Source organism: Mus caroli, chromosome 13 (assembly GCF_900094665.2).
Source record: "Mus caroli chromosome 13, CAROLI_EIJ_v1.1, whole genome shotgun sequence".
In the NCBI taxonomy this organism is placed as follows: Eukaryota; Metazoa; Chordata; class Mammalia; order Rodentia; family Muridae; genus Mus; species Mus caroli.
Window position 1 is genome coordinate 68,102,123 of NC_034582.1, and position 25,532 is coordinate 68,127,654.

At 49.0% G+C, this 25,532-nt stretch overlaps 1 protein-coding gene across 1 annotated transcript in view; it reads left to right on the forward strand.

Annotated features, from left to right (window-relative positions):
• Positions 1–1,001: 1,001 nt before the first annotated feature.
• The window catches only part of Lpcat1 (lysophosphatidylcholine acyltransferase 1), a 52,599-nt gene continuing 28,068 nt past the window's right edge, over positions 1,002–25,532 (forward strand). The window contains exons 1-3 of the mRNA XM_029468612.1: positions 1,002–1,268; positions 18,429–18,571; positions 22,910–23,124. Coding sequence (XP_029324472.1) covers positions 1,134–1,268; positions 18,429–18,571; positions 22,910–23,124 — 493 coding nt within the window. The 5' untranslated portion in view covers positions 1,002–1,133. The remainder of the gene's footprint in view (positions 1,269–18,428; positions 18,572–22,909; positions 23,125–25,532) is intronic.

A 25,532-nucleotide genomic window follows, 5' to 3' on the forward strand; every position in this document is an offset into this window, starting at 1 on the left:
AAAAAAAAAAAAAAAAAAAAAAAAAAAAAAAAACAAAACAAAAAAAACAAAACAAAAAACCAAAAACCCATTAAGGTTGCTCATAGTCCTTAAGGATCTCCACAGCCTTCTTAGCCCAGAGGATAGGCTATGTGTACTGTCGCTGCTTCATGGCTCATTTTACAGAGGGGACAGGGAATATCAAGATAACATCACATGTCCAATACAAGATGAAGCTTTGAAGTGACAAGATCTGTGCGAGCATTTTCATTCTAGCCAACTTCTCAAAACAGAGTATGCTCACATTTCTGTCAGGAGTTCTCAGAGGCTCTGGTCACTCTATGTACAGGCTTCTGTGAGAGGATGTGGTGGAGACTCTGAGAGCTCTGGTGTCCACAGGAAGTTTGGACTTTGGGGAGGTTAGGCAGGAAGCCAAGGGTATCTGGAATTAGGCAGAATTTAGCTCCTTTCTTCTGTCTGGTTACTGAGGCTAGACCCTCTGTCTCCCAGTACCTACTTGTTGAGGGTTCTATGAGCTATACAAATAAAAGCACCTGGTGTTGCTACAAAAGGCATTTTAGTTTTTCAAATGTATACATTTTGATCAGAAAGCTACTTTGTATCCTATTTTAAAACAGGATACAAAGTACAAAAGGCACCCAGTGAGTCAAACGTATACATTTTAGCAGAAAGGCTATTTAGAGTCCTAGTTAATGGTGTGATACAAATTAGGGTCCCCTAACCTATCTTCTCCCTCGATGGCGACTGATGGATTTCAGTGGTTAGGGGAAGGAAGCTGCCTGTGAGGACAGCGTTGCGCTGAGAAGTTGGCCTGCACAGTTCAGAGTCCTGAGACTCAAATTTTAAGGTCTCCCTACACATGCAAATTCGCAGGATTCCCCGAAGTCCAAGAGCCTTAAGACGCGCAGGCGCATTCATAGCCCAGAGCGGTCTGGGCGGAGCACCCCGTTGGCCCCACCCACGTCACGCCGCCCCTCCCGCGCCTGCGCCTCCGGGCGGCCGCGCATCCTAGGCCCTCTCCCGCGCGCTCTGCTAGCTCTGCAGCTCTCCGCTCCTCTGTGCTTGGCTCCGTTCAGCTGAGCTCGGTCGGCTGAGCTCCATCTGCTCTACTCCTTGCTCAGGCGCGGGCCGCCATGAGGCTGCGGGGCCGCGGGCCGCGGGCCGCCCCCTCCTCCAGCTCTGGGGCAGGCGACGCGCGGCGCCTAGCGCCCCCGGGGCGGAACCCCTTCGTGCACGAGCTGCGACTGAGCGCCCTGCAGAAGGCCCAGGTGGGTTCTCCGCAGCGCTGCTGTACTCTATCCAGGATGCGCTCGGGATGCGGTGGGGAGGGGCTGGGCGCCGCCCGGTCCTCCGTGAGCCGCACCCCTCCCCTGCAGCACTCTTCCAACCCGCGCCAGGGTCCCGCTTCCCGCCGCCTGCGTGCACGCCGACTTACACCCTCTTTGGTTTCGGTACTGGACCCTGCACTCCATCCCTTGGGCCCTGCACCCTCATCCCAGGCCTGGCGCGGGTTCCCGCCAGCAGGAGGCCTGGAGGTGGGCGGGGGTGGGGGGTGTCCTCGCATCAGGCAGCCCCTTTCCAGCGTCTCCGCACAGCTAGGAGGCCTACTGTGTGTCTCCGTGGCCTAGTGTCGGAACCAGAATTGTCATCTGGAGCACCGGACGCGCGGGGCCCCTGGCATAACCCAGTAGGATGATTTCCACATCCATGTTTGCAGATTGTTTCCTGTGTCTAGTACACTGTGTCGGTTGTTAGTGATGTTCCTTTGGGCTGGCTGTGCCCGGTATCAACTTTATACAACATAGTTCCCACGTGAGAGGAAACCTGTGCGCTGCGGCTGGCTAGTAGTGAGCGGGGACCTGGATCTAGACACCGTTGCCATCTGTTCTTGTGGCTCTCACCGTGAGACCCGGCACGTGGGACCTTTTTTTTTTTTTACTCTGGGGCCAGGTCTGTGTTGCTGTGGTCACTTCTGGGACCCTTCTTTGAGTAATGAGCAGAGCTCACAATTTCCGACTTCTGTGGTTTACAGGCAGAGTAGTATTTCCAACTGTAAGGGACCAGCTCTAGGAGGAGATGGTGTTTTTAAATGTGTAACCTATCAGACATAATATTAAGGTAAACTCTGTTGAAATTATTACTTTCCCAAGCACCGGTTTCTGCTCAAAGCATCCAGTGGGGTTAGTTATCACCCGTAGGAACGGATGGTCAGCAGAATTGAACACAGTGTAAAGTAAAGGTTGCCTCATATTGGCCCCCAGGTCTTGTCCTCTTTCCTGATTGTGTCTGGAGCCCGTGGGGCTTTTCCTGAAGCCTTTGCTGCTGTCAGGTTGGTCCTCACTGCCTGGGGCTGTGCCCAGCAGGAGGGCTTAGGGTGCAGTCATATTTGAACTTTGTTACTCTCAGTTTCAGTCCACAACCCCCTACCCTACAACTCTATCCCTCGTCACTTGTGGGTCTTCCTTCCTCCCGGATCTGCTGCCTGCCTGTGTGGATTTGGGACCCCTCCCAAGCCAGGTCCCTCCTGGTTCATCATACCCCATCCCACCCTAATCACCGTAAACAACCCATTCCTAGTTATTCTTTCCAGTCCTGACCTTGTTAGTCTGCCTCTACCCTATCTTGGTAGGTTCCTACCCCCATCTTAATCTCCTGGTTTACCTCACACTGTTTCCACCCCCCTACTTTATGTTCCTGTCCCTTCCTGCTCTGTATGCACTGCCTCAACTTAGTCTGGATGAAGTATCTTTCTTCCAGAAACCTAGCTCCACATTCTTTATGCATTCATGCTTGTCACAATCTTAACACAGTTGGTCTGATTCTAGGGCTGGGTCTTTGTTGCTCAAAAGCATGTGTCCATAAGGCCGTGTCCAGAACATTAGTGTGTGTAACTGCTTGGGTGTCTACAGCCTGTGGCTAAAGAACATATTTATAAATGCCCTCAGAATTCTCTGTTGTACGTTCCCCAAAACATGCTTTGCAGAGCCTTTGCTTTTTTTTTTTTGGTTGGTTAGTTTTGTTTTGTTTTGTTTTTAGGTTTTTCAAGACAGGGTTTCTCTGTGTAGCCCTGGCTGTCCTGGAACTCACTNTGTAGACCAGGCTGGCCTCGAACTCAGAAATCCGCCTGCCTCTGCCTCCCGAGTGCTGGAATTAAAGGTGTGCGCCACCACGCCCGGCCGAGCCTTTGCTTTTGTAGTTTATAGAGGATGGGTAGATGACCTGTCCTTGGGGGGGTGGGGGGGGAATCCAGCTTCCCCTTAAGGCTGAAGCACAGAAACTTCCAACTCCAAGTGGCTCTAAACTGCCCTGGGAGGAGTTACTGGATAGCTTTGGATTAAGGACACACAGGCCACCTCGGCCTCTAGCAGCCCATCTGTCACTTAACTACAGATTTAGCAAGCAGCTTAAGCATTTAGTGGACAGAAAATAACAGGCTAAGGTCTGTACACTGGGGTTGAAGTACTCGCTGCTTCCTGTTACAGCAAGGATACAGATGAAGGAAAAGCCTCAGAAGGCCTTGGGCTGTCATGTCAGCCAAAAAACTTTACAGTTTGTTATGTTTGAAGTCATCAAGTGCTTTTCTGTCACAGGGTTTTTGGGGTACTTCCCATGGGCTCTGTGGTACAAGCATTTCCTGTCCCAGCTCTGATGTGTTTCCCCAGTTTTAAAATTTACTGAGATCTGAGTTTACTTCCTGGACCGCAGAGCCACCTTCTGCTGGAGCCCTGTCCTAGGTCAGTGGCATGTTCAGAGGAGGCTGTGAACCCCCAGCACCCAGGCTCATCCCAGGTGATGGTGAGTGAGGTCAGGTGACCTCAACTAACTTCAGAGCCCTGAGTGGAATTTGCATAAAGACTGGGAGGCTCATATAGCCCGCTTTTCTTCTAGTGTCAGAAGACAATGCGTGGCATAGTGTGCTACAGCAGTGCACAGCTGGGCTGTGGCTGTGACCCGGCTCCAGGAGGAATGGTGATGCCATCCTGACAGCACACATCTTGCCACTCCTGTAGACGGCTGGTGTTTTATGTTTGGTCTCCAGGCATGTGGGCACAAGGATGGCAATGTCCTGAGGACTCCTCCTGCCTTCTGGGTACCTGGCCACTGCAGGAGACTTAGAGAGGGGTGGTCTGTATTTAAACCGTCCTGTTGCACCTCATCAAGCTGCCTGGAGGTACAGGTGTTCTACAGTCTTATGGACAACAGACATACTGGGGAAACACTGGACAGGGAGGATTTGTAGGAGGAGGAGGAGACATACTGGAGTAGCTGGCTTGGGTTGCACAGTACCTAGCCCTCCTGAGTCTCAGATGAAGGTATAAAGGACTAGGTTCTGAACTGACTGTCTCTTACAGAAGTGTGGTGTACCTTAGTGTAGATGTCTGCCTGCCTTTACAGGGAATCCTTATCTGTAGCGAGCCTGTAGTGGTCCCTCTGTGGGCTTCCCTTTCATGTTCCTTAGTGTTAGCAGCAGCAGCTGACTTTTATTCTGCTGTGGACTGTGCTCTTTACGTTTTCTGCACTGGGCTCCACACAAGGCCTAGGTAGAATAGCACTTCCCACAGCACAGATAAGAGATGACAGTGGAGAGCTTCCCCCTCATGGCCTTGGTCACAGCTCCCAGAGTTCAGCAGAGCACACATCTTGGCCTCCAGATTGCTTGATGGCAAGACCTCTCCTTTCTGTGGTTCCCTGCTGGATGCAGCTGGCGTCATGGGGGATAGTGTTCCAGAGGGAACCACTGGCTGGTGTCTTACATTGTATTCTTTTTCGGCTGTAATTCCAGCCTTTTGGTTTAAATCGAATGTCACCCTTTCCATCTACAAGTGGGCAGTGACCTGTACAAGTAGCAATGACCTGTACCTAACTTGTGAAATGGACTTAAGAGGTATGCAGGGAACCCCAGCTCAGCCATCAACCCTCTAGGTCTGTGCCAGTTCCATGCAAGCAGGTAGCGTTAGTAACTTCCATATGCTAGTGCACATGGCAACCTGAAACTCGAAGAACAGACCAGGAGCCTGAGGCTGTTTGCTGGCTGCTCCTGGATGCTGCTCTGTTCTTCCATACGTATCTCCCTGTGGCAACCTTAGTCTGTTGCCAACCCTGATGCAACTATATTTTTGTGCAACTGAATTATGTTTCTCCTTTTTTTTTCCTTTTTTCTTTTCATGTGTGTGTACATGTTTGTGTGTGTCCCCATTTCTGTCGGGGTGTGAGCATGTCGGTGCACATGCATGTGGATGGAGGCCCAAGGTTGATGTCAAGAGTCATTTTCAGTAGCCCTTCCACCTCATTTAATGAGGCATGGTCTCTTCATCACACTCAGAACTCAGCAATATGGTCATTCTGCTAGTCAACTTGCTCTGGGGACCCCATCTCTGGCTTATAGGGCTAAAGTTAAGGGTGAGCTGCTATACTTGCTAGAGAGTTTCTTGGTGTGCTGGCTGGTTTTGTGTATCAGCTTGACACAAGTTAGAGTCGTCAGAGAGAAACGAGCCTCAGTTGAGAAGATGCCTCCATGAGATCCAGCTGTAAGGTATTTTCTCAATTAGTGATCAATGTGAGAGGGCCCAATCCATTGTGAGTGGTGCCATCCCTGGGCTGGTGGTCTTGGGTTCTATAAGAAAGCAGACTGAACAAGCCATGTGAAACAAGCCAGTAAGTAGCACTCCTCCATGACCTCTGCATCAGTTCCTGCCTCCAGTTCCAGCCTGCTTGAGTTCCTGTCCTGACTTCCCCTAATGATGAACTGTGATCGGAAAGTGTAAGCCATGGAATGAACCCTTTCCTCCCCAACTTGCTTTTTGGTCCTGGCGTTTCATCGCAGCAATAGAACCCCTAACTGAGACACTTGGACTCGGGGGACCCCAGACTCTGTTTCTCACACTTGAGTGGCAAGCATTTAATCAGTGAGCCATCTCTATGCTAGCCTGTGCTTTTAAAGATCGGGAATTTTGCGCCTTAAATGGTGGCCATCTAGACCCAGCTGCAGACCCTAGGCTTGGGACCCACCTGTTGCCCTTGTCAGGCACTTGTGTCCTGTGCCGCCGCCCCCCACCCCCAGCAAAATGCCCACAAGTCCAATTATCTACTCCCATAGTGTCTGAGAAGGCTCCCCAGGCTTCCTTTCCCAGACCCATGAGGCTTGAGTGTCCAAACAAATCTTCCATCAAATCGTGTCTCTCGGAGCTGCATTCCAGCATGCCAGACCCAGGCAGCCTTCTTCTTACCTGATGGGGCTCCTCCATGTCTAGTTTCGTTGGACATAACCCAGGAAAACGTGTAACCAACCCATATGACCAGGATCGAAGTTGCTGCTCTGCACTCAGTCCTTGTGGGTCTGTTGCAGTATGTTAGAGTATCTTTACCACTCCTGAGCAGGAGTTCCTGAAGACTCTAACCTGTAGTCTAGATGTGAATTATTGTGGAAATGAGCCCTGAGCCTGGAGGGAAGTACCCAGTTTTGGGGGTGGGGCGTTTGTGATGTTTTGCTGGGGTGGCAGCCTATGTTACTTTGTATCACCGTGGCAGTTTTTTTTTTTTTTTTTCTTTTTTAATGAGTTAAAGCTAACCAATGTGCTTCTGGGCTGTTTTCCATGTGGTGGCCCTTCAGCATGCTGCCAATGTCATAGGTGGCACTATTAGCTGTGACTTAACCCGGGAAATGCCACTGGAGCAGACCATTAATGTTGTGGGCAGCTCTTTTCCTGAGTCAGCATGTTACTGTTCAGTTGCATCTGCTTTAGAGTCAGAAAAGTGACTTAATTTTTCCTAAGAACTTATTTGCCATCTATAGGCATTTTTAAAACATAATTTTAACTGTCTAGTAGACATAGAACTATACTGACCTAAAGTCTGGGAAGGCAAGGACTGACTTTTGTCTGTGTTGTGGAGAGGAGGGCTTGTGCAGAGATGCCTATGGGCTAGGTTCTAGCCGGATCAGGCAGCAAGTGCTATACTTTAGGAGTTTTTTACAGTATTTTTGTATACTGGCTGGTTTTGTGTGTCAACTTGACACAGCTGGAGTTATCACAGAGAAAGGAGCTTCAGTTGGGGAGATGCCTCCACGAGATTCAGCTGTAAGGCATTTTCTCAATTAGTGATCGAGGGGGAAAGGCCCCTTGTGGGTGGGACCATCTCTGGGCTGGTAGTCTTGGGTTCTATAAGAAAGCAAGCTGAGCAAGCGAGGGGAAGCAAGCCAGTAAATAACATCCCTTCATGGCCTCTGCATCAGCTCCTGCTTCCTGACCTGTTTGAGTTCTAGTCCTGCATCCTTTGATGGTCAACAGCAATGTGGAAAGTGTAAGTTGAATGAACCTTTTCCTCCCCAACTGCTTCTTGGTCATGATGTTTGTGCAGGAATAGAAACCCTGATATTTTGCTTGTCAAATTATCCTGTAAGGGTGACAACTCCTATGCCAGGAAGTCTCTCACCTACAGGAAGGAGTCCTTGGTTATTTTGTAATATGTTCTGCTGGTTTTTCTTTTGACTTTCACATCTGGCCTTAAGTTCCCAAAAGCTAAGCCCCCTTCCAAACAGGCTTCATCCTCCCCTATGCCTCCCAGACCTCTTTATTCTGGCCAGCACCCTAAGACTGTGTAGCTCCTATGGTCAGTGAGGTGGGAACCTTCTCTCCAGAGGCATGGGATCAAGATGACCCTGTCCTTCAGCAGAATAATCAATCTCTGGGACACAGTCCCCATAAACCTCCCCTGCCAGCTAAAACAGATGAGATGTACTAGGGGAACCCTCTGCGTCTGCAGGTAGTACGGGGAGGGGAGTTCCTGGGGCAGGGGGTTCCCACCCACACAGGTTGTTTAGGTGGCCCTCCTACCAACAGTAGAGCGTGTGAGCCTCCCTCTTTCCAAATAGCCTGCCTGCCAATGAAAGAATGCTCAGGAGCATGAAGCTTGTGATTACCATACTCAATGGGTCTTGGGACAGCCACAGATCAGGGTGGATCTGTCTCCTGGATCCAGCTGAGTCTTGGCTCCTCAAGGAAGATGGCACCAGAGTGAATCCCTACATAACTCTCAGGTCTGTCTCTTCCACTGCATGGTAGACCTCTACTGTTGAAGCTTTCCCAGGGTCCCCTCCTCTGTTGTCTGATATTCATGGGTTCCAACCCCCATGACACGGTGCTGCTGAGTTCACCTACATCTCAATAGTAGAGTTAGAATGTGAAAATGGTGCTTGGGTTGGGGAGAGAATGGCTCATCATGACTGGTATCCCTAGACAGGACCTCCATGTCCCGGACACCTGCAGGAATGACCCAAGGATGTTAAGAAACAGGCACTTCTCTGACAGCTGATACTTGAAGTACCTCTTCTGGGAGCCACCGTCCTCAGCAAGCAGGGACAGGGTTAGGGTTAGGATCTCTGGGAGCCAGCAGAAAGCAAGCCCTTTAATTCCAGTTCTCTCTCTAGTCTTCTGAGACTGAACTGTTCACCCCTAGGAAGCCTGGGACTCCTGCAGGCACGCGGGCCCTGGGAAGCTGTTGCCAGGGCTCCTGTTCCTGGTAGCTTGAGCTATCTCTACACGTGGTATTGAACAGAGTGCCTGGAAAGCTCCCTTTTGGAGGACTGTAATTATGGGGAGTCCTTTCTCTAGTGCTCCCTAAAGTAGGTCAACTGCCAATGAGTCCCTGCGGCTCTGGAGAGGGATTTAGGACCAGTTTCTGTTTTTTTGCGTCTCATTCTTAGAAGGCAGTGCATAGCCCCCAAATGTATGTCTTTAGACCTTTCTGCTTGGGCAGAGCCCTTGGGTGGCAGGCCACCCTGGCAGGACCCCAGCTACAGTTTATATTGTTGCAGTATTTTACCTCTTAGGCTACAAGACTATCAGAACAGAACTTGGGGACCAGAGAGACAGAGCCACCACCCACCACCCATCTACCTCCATACACACACGCGCACAGTCACACACAGAGACACAAGGGGAGGATTTGTGTTGACAATTGTAGGAAGAAGAGAGGAAAGCCCAGAGAGACCCCTGATGCCAGACCAAGGCCAGATGCCTGCCAGGATGGTCCTGAGTCAGGGAATAAGCATTGTCCTGAGGAGCCATGTATGCCGCCCAACCTGGGCCCTTACTGCACCTAAGAACTCACTGCACCTCTGTGTGGGATGCTGCACCTTTGTTTGGGATTCTGCCTTCTGCCCATTTTCTGGAATCCGCCAGTCACTGCAGAGGCCTCTCAGAGTCACATCACCCATTTATTAATTAGTACAGGGGTCTGCCAGCAATGGGGTTCTGTGCTGCTGTTTTAGGAAGCCTGCTGTCCAGACAGCATGTGGGTAAAGGCTGGTTAAGTAAGTGTTCCGTCCACAGGCTCCCAGAAGGGAGAAGACAGTCCAGTCTGGCCAGAGGGAGGCATGCCTAGGAGTCTGTATCTACAAGCCACGGAGCTGATGGAAGCTCAGCCTTTCTAAGGGCTGGGCAAGTTCTTGACCTTGAGCACACAGGTCTACAGGGCTCTCAAAGCCCAGAGGCCTCCAGAATGAGGCTAAAGAGTAGAGTTAGAAAGGTCTTGTCTCACCGAGGCAGGCCCAGAGGGGTCTCTTGACACCTAGCCTATTTTACTCATCTGCCCTTGGGATGCTCCCTGAACCTATTCCACCCCCCACCCTCAGGTAGGATGACTGCTTCTAGTATGCTCATTTCTTTATCTTCCAAGTGAGAAGGCCACACCTGGGTGTGCTTAGGGTGTTTCTTCTGAGCTTATCTAGAACTCGAGAACTCAGGTCATCTCTGACCCTGCAGTGTCTCTGATAGAGCCTGCTCTTGGGAGTTTCCAGGCCTCCCATTACTCTCCCTTTGTGTGTCTGTCTGTCTGTCTGTCTGTCTGGTGCCTTGCTTCTTTCCCTCCAAAGGCTGCACTGTGTGATTATGTAGTGTTTCCTCTGACTGCACAGATATTAGGGTCAGGCCTGGACCCTCCCTGCTGGGGGTGGGTTGTGCTGAGATAGACAGCTATGTAGCCTCTCCTGCTATGTGGGGCTCGTATAGGATGAAGCTTACCCAATGCCCCACATAGACTAGACATGGTCACATGATGTCACTACCTGTGCTGTGGAAGCCTGCTGAACTAGATGGATAAACAGTTGCTCAGTGGGCACAGAGTCCCAGCAGCTTCCCATAGGAGCACAGCTGTGCTCAGGGAGTGAATAGCCAGGCGGTAGTGCTGCATAAAAATGCCAAGAGGAGACCTGAGCCTGTAATGAGGGTGACTTCCCAGGTCCTTGTTTGTTAAATTATGGGCTTCCAGAGCCATCTCTAGGGCCTGACTCAACGCTTGACATGGTCATAGTGTATCTCCAAGAAGAGGTGTGTTCCCAACCTGGGTTGTAGTTTGCAAAGAGGTCAACCATGTGTGGCTAGCCACAGGGAAAACAGGACTGAACCACAGACAAGGGAAACCAACCCTCACATCCACACGTGCAGCCTGCCCTTACTTAGCTTGCAGCCTTCCGTGATCACACACCAGTGTCCCCAGAATCTGAGGCAAATGTCAGGGTGTTCTGGCACCACCCCAAAGATGTTTCCCTCAACAGTGCCATGTGTGTCCCGGCAGTGAGGCACTATACACAGGCCTGAACTGGGAGGATAGAGCTGACAAAAACAGTTTGTAGGATCTTCCCAGCAGACCCACAATGGTTGGTGAAAAAGAGTCCCACACTTCTGGTGTACTGAAGCTAGGGGTTGTGTAAGACCAAAGTGACTGTGAGGACGGGACGGCAAAGGCGAGTAGCAGGGCCAGCCCTCTAGGAAATCACTCCTGTAATTGCGCGCGTGGTTCCTAAGGTGATTTGTGTTTTTGAGTGTTTCCCTAAAGACAGGCTCCGATCAGTCTGCATCAGAAATGTTCTGGATTGGGTGATAGGCTGAGACTTCATTGGATAGCCCTTGGGTAGACCCAGTATAGACCTGGGGAGTTGGGACCGAGGGCTTAGAAGAAAAAAATAGCTCCATCTTAGAAAAGCTATATTTAATTTTAGATTTGAGTGGGAGAACTAAGAAGTATTTATAAATAGCCACGAGCACAGCCTCTGAGGAAAGTTCTGGTGGAGACGTGGACGCTTCTAGCTGTGCCTGAGCATCCGAAAACTTCAGCCCACTACACAGTCGGGGGTCTAAGACCATCAAGACAGGAACATGCCAGTGAGAAACGGACAAATGAACTCAGTGTAAATAACTCGGCTGAAGTGTCCTTTGGATGTCCCCTGTCCCGTGTCCAGCCTCATCTTGGGCTCTGGGGTATATAGGATACTTGAGCAGCAGGCAGGTGCTATGGGATTGTTCTCGTAAAGAGGCTAGGGTCAGAGGATCTTGCTTGATAGGGCTGGTTTGGGTAAAGAGAAACTGCCTGCAGCAGCTTAAGATGAGTTCTCCTCTTCTACTTCCTGAGGTTTGGTTCTGGACATGACTATTGAAAGCTCCCTGCCTCAGAGCCATTGTTCAACAGGAACAGAGTCACTCTGGACCTAATTAAAGTACTGGGGCTGCCTAGGGCAGGGGTCACCTGTTGGCTACTCTGCTTATTTGCTTCCGTACAGTGTGGATCTAGATGTAGTCACCTGGGGCTCTGGGTGGCTGTGGGCTGTAGGCTTCAGCAGTGTGCCTTGGGGTTAAAGCTGAGAAATATGTGCGTGATTTATAGTGTTTTTTTTTGTTGTTGTTGTTGTTTGTTTTTTTTAAGCTTTCGTGTACTCTCACAGTAAAGGATAAAATAAACTACCTGTGTCTTTCCTCTCTGGTTTGGGCAGTAGTAGCTCTTGTAGGTAGGTTTTACTTTTATGTTGCTCCAGACACTAGTCATTAGTTACCAGTTTGGGGTGTTGGCCCACAATTGACCCCAGGGCTGATTTCCCCAGGTGCCCTGGAGACATCCCTGGAGTTTTTACCTCTCTTCTGTAACCCATTTGGGAAGCCTAATGCTGTATCCTCAGAGCCTCGAGCTGTGCAGGTTGCCCACCAGCCTACGAGGATAGATTTTTGGAATACACAGGGAGCAGATCTGTCTTCCCTTCTGGACTCAGTCATTTCAGTGTCAGCCTTGCTCCCAACAGGGCTCTGGCCCAGACTCCCTCTTCTGGCTGCTGTCACTTGGCACTGAATAATGTCTCACCCATTACTTCTTGTGCTGGGGTCATCTAGACCAGGAACACATGACGTTTGCAGCCATCTTTCCACCCCTTCTCAGCCACCATCATAGTCCCAAACCCAAGAGGCAGAGGCCCATCTTGGGCTGCATTCTGAATTTGTTTTGTAGGAGCAATCAAAATGAGCTGCTAAGAGAGAGACAACTGTGGTTGTCTGTCCCCCAGGATAGGACCTGTGGGGCAGGACAGCTGTGCTTTGGGGAGGGAGGGGACCCTAGGAGGAGTACAGACTCAGCCACCATGTTGGTGACTTAGTTACCCTGCTGATCACTGGTAAAGGAAGTCCAGGGTGATGTCACTGTAGTAGTACTGTCCTTGTGTTATGAGCTAGCATGTCAGAGATGTGTGTGTCCTGATCACTGGTAAAGGAAGTCCAGGGTGATGCCACTGTAGTAGTACTGTCCTTGTGTTATGAGCTAGCATGTCAGAGATGTGTGTGTCCTGAGAAGAGTAGTGGTTTCCGGCTCTGGTGCCTGCTATGTCCCCAAGTGGTTTTCCTGTTGCTCTTTGAACCCCTGCCTTGGGCTCTGACCAACTGCTGCCTTGTTCCACTCTGAGGCCACCTGTGTTTCTCATTCCCTCTAGGGTAGGTGAGGATTTAGGGCAGTCCTTTGTGTGTTTCCCTCTAGGGTGGGTGAGGGTTTGTGTGTTGTGCCCCAGCAGCCCTTCATTTTGCATACCATCCCACCAATCCCTGAGCAAATCCAGCTCCTACCCTGAATTTCTGGATGAGGAAGTAACATTTGGACCTTCTGGCCCAACCCCTTAGGGACTGGTAGCAGGTCTCTGTTACCTGTGTGCTATGGTGACTGCTCGAGTGTGATGGTTAGATCTCTGCTGGTTTATTTTATAGTTCTGCACGCCCTGGCCTGGCCTGGGTGTACTTGGGTGTTGCTCATTGCTGTGGTCCCAGCTAAGTTGCTGGCTGTGTTGTTAACACCCTGCCCAGTCTCTGTGTCCTCCAGACTGTTGCACCTGTCTGGGACTCCTCCAGTTGGACATCTCTGTGACCCTTGAGCTGTGTTTGCCCCAAATGCTGAAGTCATCCAGGCAGCTGGGGAGCCATCCCTGTTTGTTTCTATGTCCCTACGCTTGTTACCTCGGCTCTTCCCTTGGTGCCTTGTGTAACTTGAAGCTCCACCCTCAGCTGTCCCACAGAGAACCTAGACTCACCTGACCCCCAGTGGTGCCCCTAGGGTGGCATCCAGCTCTGCTGCTACCAGCAACATTAAAGTTGGCAGCCACAGACTGTCTCCTGGATCTATGGAGGAGTGCAGCTCCCCAGAGGACAGAACTTACCCACATTCCCACTGAGTATACAAGGCATCACCTTCTGCATGGAACCATGCAGCAGAAAGCACTTGTCCTAGACCCTTCCAGGCTCTTCTTCAGGGATACCAGAAGTAGCCCTGTCAGGGGGTGGAGTGGTAGTCCCCTAGTAGACCTGGCACATCCTTGGTAAGCAGAGAGAGACCCTCAAGTCTGAGGGGTGGGGGTGACCAAGGCTGTGGAACTACTGAGAGTGAATATGTGGAAGGAGCCTTGCCCAAAGACTAGTCAGCAGGGCAGAGAGAATGATCACCTCCAGAGTGCAGGGACACCCTCTGCCAGTGGCTCTGGGTCATTGTGGTGCCAGCCTAGGGCAGGGATAGAATGGGACCTTGGCTATCAACCTGGACTGGCTTACATTTGATCCCCTAGACAAGCATGGGAGTCCTTTAGCAGTCTCCCAGGAAGGATTGCTCATGAGAGTGTGTGGCTGTGACCCCTGGTTGATTTTTTTTTTTTTTTTAAGGAGCCAGAATGTATTACCGTGTGTGTGTGTGTGTGTGTGTGTGTGTGTGTGTGTGTGTGTGTATGACAGTGACATGTGTCGTTTGGAGGTCAGAGGACAACTTGAAGGAGTAAGTTCTCTCATTTCACAATGTAAGCGCTAGGAATCGAACTCAGATTGTTAAGGGTGGCCATCTTTACCCACTGAGCCATCCTGTTGGCTCAGGGCCAGGCTATTAAGAATTATCTGACTACTGCTGGTCTTTGTCCTGCTGGCCTTCAGGAACTGGTCCTCCTGGTTTCCTTTTGCTATCCATCACTCTCTTGCCTGAGTCTTTCTAACTGCCCCCAAATACCACTCCAGGGCCCTATTGTCATTGCGTGTCTTCCTTGATCCTACCCCTGTATCTATAGGAGACTGCCTGACAAACAGTCTTCATAGGAAGGGTGCTGTAGCTCAGTGTTCAGCAGTGACCAGCTTCATGTGTAAGAGCTGGTTTAGAGGTATTTACCAGGGACCGCGGAGAGAGTAAAGGGTATTTATGGATCTGTGGTAGTTTGGAAAGGAATGGCCCCCATTGGCTCATGTGTATGAATGTGTGACCCATAGGGAGTGGCACTATGAGGAGGTGTGGCCTATTGGAGTAGGTGTGGCCCCATTGGAGGAGTATGTCACTATTAAGGCAGGCTTTGAGGTCTCTTATATGCTTAAGTTAGGCCTAGTGTAGCAATCTCTTTCTGCTCTGTGGATCAAGATGTAGAACTTTTAGCTCCTTCCCCAGGACCGTGTCTGACTGCATGCTGCCATGCTGCTTGCTATGACAATAATGTGACCTCTGAGACTATAAGTCATCTCCCATTTAATGTTTTCCTTTTTAAGAGTTGCCATGGTCATGGTATATCTTCACAACAATAAAACCTTAACTAAGATAGTATTCATGTGTTCAGTGTGTATGAGAATGCATATCCATGTTGTGTATTAGTATATGTGTGTACATGAGTAACTGTGTGTGTTCAGGGTGCCCATGTTATACATACTGACTTAGATGTATACCAATGTATACATGTTTAACTGCAGTGTGGTCATTGTATGTGAGTATGTTCATATGGCACTGTATGTGTTCAGTGTGTATATGAATTGTGTATATTGGTGTGTGTGTGTTCATGAGTATTGTATATATGTGTTTGAATATTTGTCCATATTGTATGTGTTGGTTTCTGTCTATAATTGTGTAGATGAATATCTATGTGTATGTATATGTGTTCAATAGAATGTGTCCATATTATGTATATTGGTATATGTGTATGCATGTATATATATGCATTTGTGTTTAGTGTGTGTATAAATATGAATGTGTCCATGCTGTTTGAATTGGAATGTTTGTACATGTGTCTATATGTACATGTTTAGTGCATATATGAGTGTGTCCGTGTATATGCTGGTGTGTATGAGCATGTAAATTTGTATCAGTTTCTACCAATGGGTGTGTGACTGTGTATCTGCCTGTGTCACTGAACATTTGTGTGTTTGTGTGTGTATACTTGGAAGCAGATACCCTTGAGCCCCAGCCCTGTGTCTGTTGTCTTCATTGATGCTTTGAAGCGCTGTCCTGCTGTCCTGCCCTGTGGACTCCTGCTTTTGCTACTTTTTATTGTGTCCATGTTTGCTACACTGGGTACTGCACACCTCCTGTCCTTGACCCAGGCCCAGCCACACAGGGAGCCTAGGTTTCATGGGATAGATGCTGTTGGACAGAATCCTCTTGTTGGAGACAGGTCATAGCCTCCCTCCCAACGGGGCTCTCAAAATCTAATTGAGACTGTCTTCTCTGCTGTGATGGACTGTGTGTGTATACCAGTGCCTGTTCATCTGGTCTCTATCTCCCTTAATGGGTTGCTTGGTTATAATCAACCTTCAGAGGGCAGTTTAAATCAACACAGCCTCGGGCTTCTTTACTGAATTGTGGCTTAGTTACTCACTTCCAGCTCACAGGGGAGGGGACCAGTTCCCGTATAGGGTAGTCAGTCTCTACCTGCTTCCTAACCTCTGGTGGGCAGCCATACTGTGTGTGGTTTTGGTAAAATGGGCCCTGGAGACCTTCTCATACACATGCCACAAATTGGCATCCAACATGAACCTGGACTTCCTAGGTGTGGGAAGTAGACTCCTGTCTTCTTCCCAGCTTCCCTCTGGCATCCCATGCTCTTGATGTGAACAGTTCTCAATCCCATAAGCTACAGCAAGAAAAGGTGCCTTGCAGGCTTTGATAGAGGAAGACCCTGCCCTGGTGGTGGACTCACACACCTGGAAGGCAGGACATCTGGAAAGTTGTCTGACATTTTCCTGCTCTTTGGTCTAGCCTCACTTTCTAAGAATGACTTTTGTGGCTGCCTACAGCTTTGCTTCTCCCCATACCCGGCACAATCACTAGCAAAATCAGCTACTCTGAATATTGTCTTAGTCTTCAGGCTAGCCATTTCCCTTTGAAGTGCCTCAGAAACATCAGCCTCTCCTATGGCCTGTGGTCCCCTAGTCTGTTCAAACTCGTTTGCACCAGGGTGGCATTGATGATCTAGAGACCAGTGGCTATGCAGAGTCCTCTTGAAGATGGTAGCTTGAGATGTGTGCAGAAGGTATAGTAGTAGGTTCTAGAAGGACTGTGGCAGGCCCCTTCAGTCCTGCCTTAGTTACCTGGAGAAGGGTTCACTGTTCCCTGCAGTACAGACAAAAACTAGAGGGCCAGCATTGAGTAAAGATGGAGACAGAATACAGAGGAAACACTTAGGTGGTCTGGACACCTGAGGCCTGTTGACCCCTCCCTAGCATGCTGTGCTCTGTGACTCCATGAAGCCACCCACACACTGCAGAGCTGCTGAGGTCTGTCTGCTCCCTTCTCCCACGCAAAACACGGATGCAAAGGGCTTCCTCTCTAGCTCACATCTCTCCCCACAACCGTTAACAGTGTTGTGGCCTCTGCAACATTGTTGCAGAGGCCTAGCTCCTCAACTCTCAAGTTTTGCAATGTCAGGAAGCCTGCTGACAGTTTCTGGGAAAACTCCTCATGGAAAATAAACAGGACTAACCCAGGGGAAAAAAACCACAGTCTACAAAGCTGGGATCCTAGAAATCCTAGAGGCTAGGAAGGGATGTGTCAGAAGGAAGCAGCAGTTGCAACAGCACAGGGTCAGCGGGGTATTAGAGGTGTCTCACAGGCGTCCTCCCAGCACCCCAACACAAGCCCTAACAGGTGTCCTCACAGCACCCCAACAAACACAAGCCCCAGCAGGTTACTTCCTAGCATTGCAACCAAGCACCTGACATTAGAGGAGTCCTGACCACAGCACTTTAGCATGTTGCATAAGAATAAGCATTAAATCCCAAATAGAGGCGAGAGGTGTTGATAATGTTCTTACCTCCAAAGCCACTAGACAGCCCACTACTGGCTTATGTGGGACTGGAGAGTCATTGCCAGCTATGAGATGCCATATGTAATCATTGCCCCAGTGAGTGAATTATGTGTTGGAGTAGATATTGGTAGCTGGATCTGTCCTGTCCTCAGGCCACATGCGACTGGTGGGCCTTTAAAAGGTGTGAACATAGATGGACAATTCTCAGTGTCAAGTCTACACTGATTTCTAAGGCTGTGAAAAATACCTTCCACTAATGCAGCATCTGGCTCTGCCCCACAGAGCTGAGCTCCCACCACATGTCTTCCAAACTCAGAGACACAGGCAACAACAACAGCCTGATCCTGTAGCTTCCGGCTGCCCCGAAGGGAGTACTGGCTAGTGAGCCATGCCTTCCTTGGGCTCTGGCTAGAGAGTTGCCCTGACTCCTCTGCTCTTTGGTTTCAGGTTGGTCTTACAATTTGGCTTAGCCCTCACTGCTTCACCAATATTGTGTCTGCATATACTATCTTTGTTCACATCAACAGTTTCTGCATGAGTACATATATACACGTCGAAGCCATGAGACCAACCTCAGCTGAGATTCCCTGGACACTTTGAGACTGGGTTTCTTACTGGTCTGGAGCTCACCAAGTAGGCTAGGCTGGCTGACCCGTAAGTCCCAGAGTCCCATTAATCCCCAGTGCTGGAATTTCAAGTTTGGGCTGCCACGCCTAGCTGTCTTACTTGTGTTCTGGGGTTGAACTCATCTTCAGCCCCACCATAACGTTGTTAGGGAGAGGTAGGAGGCTATTATGTGTTGAACAGGCATGGGGGCCTGGCTCCAGCATTGGGTGCTTGGGCTCCAACTTTGGGCGCCAGTTGTCTGCATGGATGTGCTGTCAGAGTCGGAGCAGAGCTAAGTGCCAGTCAAGCTCCGCCTTGTTGTTCCCCAAGTGTCCCCTCCGTGTCTTTAGTGAGAAGTGGAGAATGGGAGCCACAGGGATGACAGTGCATTGTCTAGCTGTGACCTGGCTCTGCCAGGGTACAGGCAACTCCAACCTGTTCTCAAGAAGGAGTGCTTAAAAAATAACACCTGTTTTCCCAGGTGGCTTTCATGACGTTGACGCTGTTCCCCATCCGGCTCCTGTTCGCTGCTTTCATGATGCTGCTGGCCTGGCCCTTTGCACTCCTGGCTTCCCTGGGACCTCCTGATAAGGAGCCAGAGCAGCCCCTGGCCTTATGGAGGAAGTAAGTAGCTCTCTTGGCTGGCAGTCTGCATGGTGTGTGTGTGTGTGTGTGTGTGTGCGCGCACACACACACGTGTGATTATTGTCACCCGTTTTGAAGATGGTCTTGTCACTCTGGGACTCTGGAGTGAGGAAGGAAGAAAGGGGTGATCAGGTCCTTTTGTCACCAGGCAGCATACTGCTCACCAGTGTGGCCCCTCTCTTCCTTTCTAAGCCTGCTTTTACTAAGACATGCTATCTTCTTGCTGCTTCCTTTGAAACTAGCTTGTTCCTTCCTGTCTTTTGCTCTGGTCTTTAGGCTTCATCTTCAGAGTTCTCTGGGTTATGTGGCTGCTATACCCATGTCCCAGAGCACAGAGATTCCCCACCACCATGGCCTACTGTGTTCTGGAACTACTTCTGTCTCTTGATGGTGTTATGATTCAAACCAGAGTTCCCAGGCCACCCTAAACCAGCTCTGGAGTTGCAGAACACAATCTGCTTAGGCTGAGTGGACAGGTCTTAGGCTGAGGTAACCCAGCACCACAGTGACACAGGTCCCTGCCTCAGCCCCCACATTGTGGGTGCCATGGGCTGGGGAAGGAGCACACCTTCCAGGTATATTTAAAGTAGTTTCAAGGAGAGCACCTTCTGAATGGCAGATTGTAGCTGACACACCCTGCCCACCTGGGGTCACTGAAAGTAGACAAGCCTGCACCGAGTCTGGTATTTGATACCTAAGCCTGCTTTATGACCAGACTTGATAAAGATGAAGCTCTGGCTAGAATAGGCTGAGGCCAGACAGTCCTGCCCTAGTTGGGACTTTGCGGCAGTCCATGCCTCCTGAATGGTGGACATTGTCGCTATAGGCTGTGTGTCCCTCAGACCCAGTGCCTATAAGTGTTAGATACACATGAACCTCATCTGTCTGAAGATGGGTATGCTGAGAACACAGCCAAACTGAAGCTCTGTTAAACCAATCACAGTGTCAAAGATGCCATAGACATTTTAAGTGATTCTCTTTTTGTCTTTCCACCTGACACAGGTATCATACCCAGAGCTCTAAGAATGCTTTGCTGATGTCTCTAGAGCACCCTGTCAGCTCAGACAGAGAGGCCTACAGGCCAGATCTGACTGCTATGCAAATAACTTTTCCCTGAAACATTCTATACTTTCTCACAGGGACATGAGTTGTGTGGGTGGGTGGGGCTCTGTGGCCCCAAAGCCTAAAATGTCACCACTTGGCGCTCTGTGAGCTGAGTGTTCACCCAAACGGCCCAGCCTTTTTTCTTTCTCTCTCTCTCTTTCTTTCTTTCTTTCTTTCTTTCTTTCTTTCTTTCTTTCTTTCTTTCTTTCTTTCTTGTGAGGGCCTCATGCACTAGATGTTTGTTCAGGAGAGAGGCAAGAGGGGACCTCATTGTCTAAACTCCAGCTCTCTGGATGTTAGATCACAGTCAGACTTGAAGATCTGTGAGCACCCAGTATGAGTTGTAAGTGAGGTTGGTCGGGGGTGAAGTTGTTGCTTGCTCTCACTTCTTCATTTATCTGAGATTTTCCCAACCCTCTAAATGGCATGCTTTGTTGTGACTATCCTTTAAAAGACAAAAGACCATAAAATATGAGTCTGGTATGAAATACAACCAAGCACTTCAAATCTAGGTCAAACCAGATCCTGTTTTTGAGCATGCTGAGTATAGAGGAATTTTAATCCAGCACCGTGGCTGCTCTGTCAGGGAATTACATTCAAAGACCTTCTAGGTAGGTCTGTGTGATCTGGCTGGAATACAGACACACCTTTAATTCCTCTGGCTACAATACAGACACGCCCTTAGTACATATCTTTAATCCTAAACAACGAAGGTAAAGTTGGTTTGTAGAACGATGCATCTATGATTGAAAGTGACGTTTAATTGAGGGACAGACAAAGTGATGAATCAGAGAAAGATCTGACAGAATGAGTCAGAAATGGGACACACCCAATTCTCACTATGGCAGACAGGAAAGACAGGTGACCTAAGAGAGCATTGCAGATGGGATGGCAGGTTTACAGAGACAGGTTGCAGGTGAAGACAGAATGAGCCAGACAATGTTCTGCTCTTTAGAAGGTTAAAACAGATGGCCAGAGTTAGAGACCAAGCAGAATAATTCAGCCAGAAGCCAAGAGAAGCCAATTTGAATCAGTTAGTTTGGGTCAGTTATCAGAACTAGAAAGTGTGGGCTTACTCAGCAGTAAGCCTCTGAGGTGACAATTACATCTGGCAAATAAAAGTTACATTTACAACTGAGTCCAGAAGTTATTCTGGGAAGCTAGTTTGAGTGGATTTAAGGGTATTTGGGTAACAGGTGTTGGCTCTTGATGACAAGGGACTGAGGACACTTGCTGTTGCTCCATATGCTGCCTGGTGACAAAAGGTCCTGATCACCCCTTTTCTTTCTTCCTTCCTCCCTCACTCCAGAGTCCCAGAGCAACAAGACCATCTTCAAAGTGGGTGACTTAGGCTGAACTCCCCCCCCCCCACACACACACCTCCCCATGCTCCCCTCCCCTGGCCTCTCCTGTGTACACACTATGAAACATATACATACATGTACATATATGAATATTCATACATGAGAATATGCATTTGTGTGTGTGTGTGTGTGTGCTTGTTGGAGTGTGCATTTAGATGAGAGTATGGATATGTGTTTAGATGCTGAAATATGTATTATGTATATGTTGCTATATGTACATGTATGAGTGTACACAGGTAAAAGTATGTGTGTATGTACACATGTATATATGAAGATGATGGAGTATATTTCAGTGTGGGAGTATACATACATACATAAGTGTGTTGTGAACATGTAGGAGTATGCCTATTGTACTATATATGTGTGTATAGTTAGGAGTATGCAAGTGTGTACATGTTGAAATGTGCATATGTATAGAGTGCGTACATGTGTTGGAGTGTGTATGTATGTGCATGTACACATGCATATGTACACAGGTGAGAATGATGTACATACAATCATTTGATTGTACAAGTTGGAGAATATGTAGATGAGTATGGGTGCATATGTGCAGAGTGTCATGTGCAGTGCACCCATGTACATTAGACCTACATATACAGTGCTGTGACACATGAAGCCCTAGACACCATCATTCAGGATCTATGGGAACTCAGTGGATTTGTGGCCTTTGGCTCTCATGGGTGCTTTTGACTTCTGGAAGGAGACATAGTAATAAGAAGCCTTAGTTATAGTGGTACAGAAAAGGCAGGTTTTAAAATAACTGGCTGCAGAGTAAAGTTCTGCTGAGTTATAGCAGCAGATTCATTCAGACTCAGGCTCGTGTTACGTTTGCACAGCAAAACTGTTGTGAACAGATTGATGTTAAAGACAGTTTTTTTTTTTTCCTGAATGAAGTTGGTAGCATTCAGACGTTTCCTGAAAATCTCAGTGACTGACACAGTTTTTAAAAGGAAGCTTATTTTAAGTTACTTTCAAAATACAAGTGTCATAAAAATCACAGTGCTGCCTCTTGGTAGCACTGACCACTAGACTGGCTCCTCTACCACCAGAGAATTCCCAGGGTGGGTCAGGCCTGCAGCCAGGGCCTCCTGCTGCTTCTTGGCTGTCTGACAGGAAGCTCGAGGAGGGGCTTGTTCCTGAGAGCTCCTTGGGACTCAGTTCCTGGGCTGATAAGATGCAGTGTCACCCAACTGTGAGACTGAAGTCTTGAGTATCCTACCTCCTACCCTCAGAAAGGTTATCTCCTCCATCCTGGGGAACTTCCCCTGTCTGTGGCATCCTAGCCACACCCTGTGATTTAAAGTTTTAAATTACATACATTCTTTGCTTTGCATTTGGACTACAGCCTTTGTTTTTGCTTTCTTTCTTTCTTTCCTTCCTTCCTTCCTTCCTTCTTTCTTTTTCTTTTCTCTTTTTCTTTTCTCTTGCAGTTTCAATATCTCTTTTTCTTGCTTGTGGCAGAAAGAGTGTCAAAACCCCCAATTCAGCCTCAGTTCTCTAAGCCCTTCATGGTCAGGCCATACTGGGGGTAGTGCTGGCTTCCTGGGACATCCAGATCAACCACTATCTGAAATTCCTGTTGCACCTCTCAGGTAGATCTGTCTCTGAGACCTAGTCTGTCCCCTGTCCTGCCTCCTCTTGGTTTTTGTTGAGGACTTTCTGGAGGGTCAAGTTCTCTTCCCAGAAAGAGGATTTGCAAGAGGAACTTAGACCTGATTAACCACTGACAACCAGGTGCCCTCCTCTCTACATGGCATTCTAGTGGGACAGAGTGCAGCATCCCTTTCCCTTGCCTCTTCCGTGCCTGTGCCGTGGCAGGAACTCAATGCTGTCTATTTCTTTCTTACAGGGTCGTGGACTTCCTGCTCAAGGCCATCATGCGTACCATGTGGTTTGCTGGCGGCTTCCACCGTGTAGCTGTGAAGGGGCGGCAGGCCCTGCCTACTGAGGCTGCTATCCTCACCTTGGCTCCACATTCCTCCTACTTTGATGCCATCCCAGTCACCATGACCATGTCCTCCATTGTGATGAAGGCAGAGAGCAGAGACATCCCAATCTGGGGAAGTGAGTGAGCACCTGAGAGTGGGTGAGACCGTGGGAGTGGATGAGGCCGCAGGAGTGGGTGAGACACCGTCTCACTGACAGGCCCTGACTATGCTGGTTTTGTCACTGTGGTTCCCTGTAGCATGAGCTCCTTCATTTATCAGTACTGACATGTGCAGAGATGCATTTCTGAAGTCTTGTCTTGCAAGCATTCATTTCCTGAATCTTAGCAGTTCAGGGTCTCTTGAGCATCTGGGCAGCTGCTCCTGAGCACCAGTGACCCCTACAGATCAGGAGCAGCGGTGTCTTGAGGCTGCTGGCCAGATCACAAAACCTGAATGGCTTGATGTAGCACAAGGCCTTTCTGTCACATTCTAGGAACCACAAGCCCAGGGTCACCGTGTGTGCAACGGGGAAGCCCTCCAGAGTTTCCACAAGGGATTGTCTTGCCTGTCTGATCACATGGCCGGCTTTCCTTTTTCCCTCATCTGTGTGTATCTTAGCTAAGAATTCTGTCAGTGGATAATTCAAGATAGCCTCATTTTAAGATCCACAATTTCATCTGCATAGACTTTTGGTCTGAAAGGCCATGGTCACAGGTTCTGGGGTTGAGAAATGGTTCCCAGGGAAGTTTCTAGACATGAGGTACATTTCTGGGGCTCCAGAGGGTGGTGGTGGTTAACCGGGTACTATAGAGATTGTGGTAACTGTGGTGTCCCACAAGAACAATGGAAGGAGGATGGTTCAACCTGAGGCTTGTGTTAGAAGAGCCCACAGCTCTGTTACCCTCATCATGATGAATGAATCTCCTGAGTAAATGGTGAGAAGAGAGACAGACTTGGCAGGAGGGCTCTGTGCTATGTCCCACAGCCCTGCTGTGTTGTGTGGGCACTCTGTGTCTGTGAGTAAATGTGCTGAGGTAACTCTGTGGCTCCGTGAGGCACATGAGCATAGCCACTCGGCAGCCTCTGTTACACTATAAAGCATGGGTTTGATTCTTCCAGGCCCTGACTATGCTGGTTTTGTCACTGTGGTTCCCTGTAGCATGAGCTCCTTCATTTATCAGTACTGACATGTCCCCCAGTACTGTCATGTCCCCCAATACTGTCATGTGCAGAGATGCATGTCTGAAGTCTGTCTTGCAAGCATTCATTTCCTGAATCTTAGCAGTTGGGCAGTGCCCACTGTGTGGGCACTGCCATCTGAAAGCAGGTGCTTTATCTTAGTTAGGCTGCCACTGCTGTGTTGAAACACCATGACCAAGAGCCCCTTGGGGAAGAAAGGCTTTATTTCAGCTTAAAGATACACACCACTGTCTCTCACTGGAGGAAGTCAGAGCAGGAACTCATGCAAGGCAGAGAACTGAAGCAGAGACCATGTAGGAGTGCTGCTTACTGGCTAGATCTTCCTTCATGCCTTGCTCAGCCCGATTTTATATATATATATATAATCATATATATACCCCAGAACTACCTGCCCAAGCGGTGGCACCTCTCAAAAATGGATTGGGCCCTCCCACACCAATCACTAATTAAGAAAATATGCATTGGGTTGCCCAGAGGACAATCTGGTGGTGGCATTTTCTGTGTCAAGGTTTCTTCTCCCAAAATGACTTGAGCCTGTGTCAAGTTGTCATAAAACTAGCCAGGATACTAACTGGTATCCTGATTTCTCTGTATATACCAGGCTCCTGCTCTTTTGAATTCAGAGAGACCTCTAGAATCTTGAGGTATGTTTTGCCTGGGAGATGTGCAGAAGAAAGGACATGGCTACCACTATGAACTACCAAGCACTGATCCCTCTGATCTGGCCCTGATCCAAGTGTCTCTCCTAGACTTAACCACAGAAATAGCCTGCTGTCAATTTGGCAGGGTTATGAGGAAATGTTTCTCACACTTATCTGAGGGCACTAGATTTTTCAGATGTGCCTGCAACCCAAAACATGTCCTCACTTTCATCTTTTTTCCTTTCCTGAGCAGGCACTCTCCCCGTTGCATATGGAAACATTAAGGAACTGGCTCATGGCCATGGGGAAGCAGGTGGTGAGGGAGGCTAGAACCTAGGCAGATGGCAAACAAGGTCCTTAGCCCCAGACCAAAACAGACATCCCTTCCCCCAACACAACTGTGACTTTTCAGAGGCATCTGGCTGTGGCTAAATCCACTGCAAACATGGTCTTCACAGCCTATGGGCTTTTTTACTCAGGAGGTGTCGTCATGCCCACCCACGGGAAATGTGAGTTTTCACCATGCACTCAGGCAACACTGTGGTCAGTATCCTAAGCACATCCAAGACTCACAGACCCTGGGTGAATACCTTTCATCCACAAGATGCTGGTGAAAGACCCACAACGTGAGGACTCCCTCACGTTCTGACTCAGGAGAGGCGACACCCCAAAATCACCCACAAGAAACGATCTTGCTGCAACT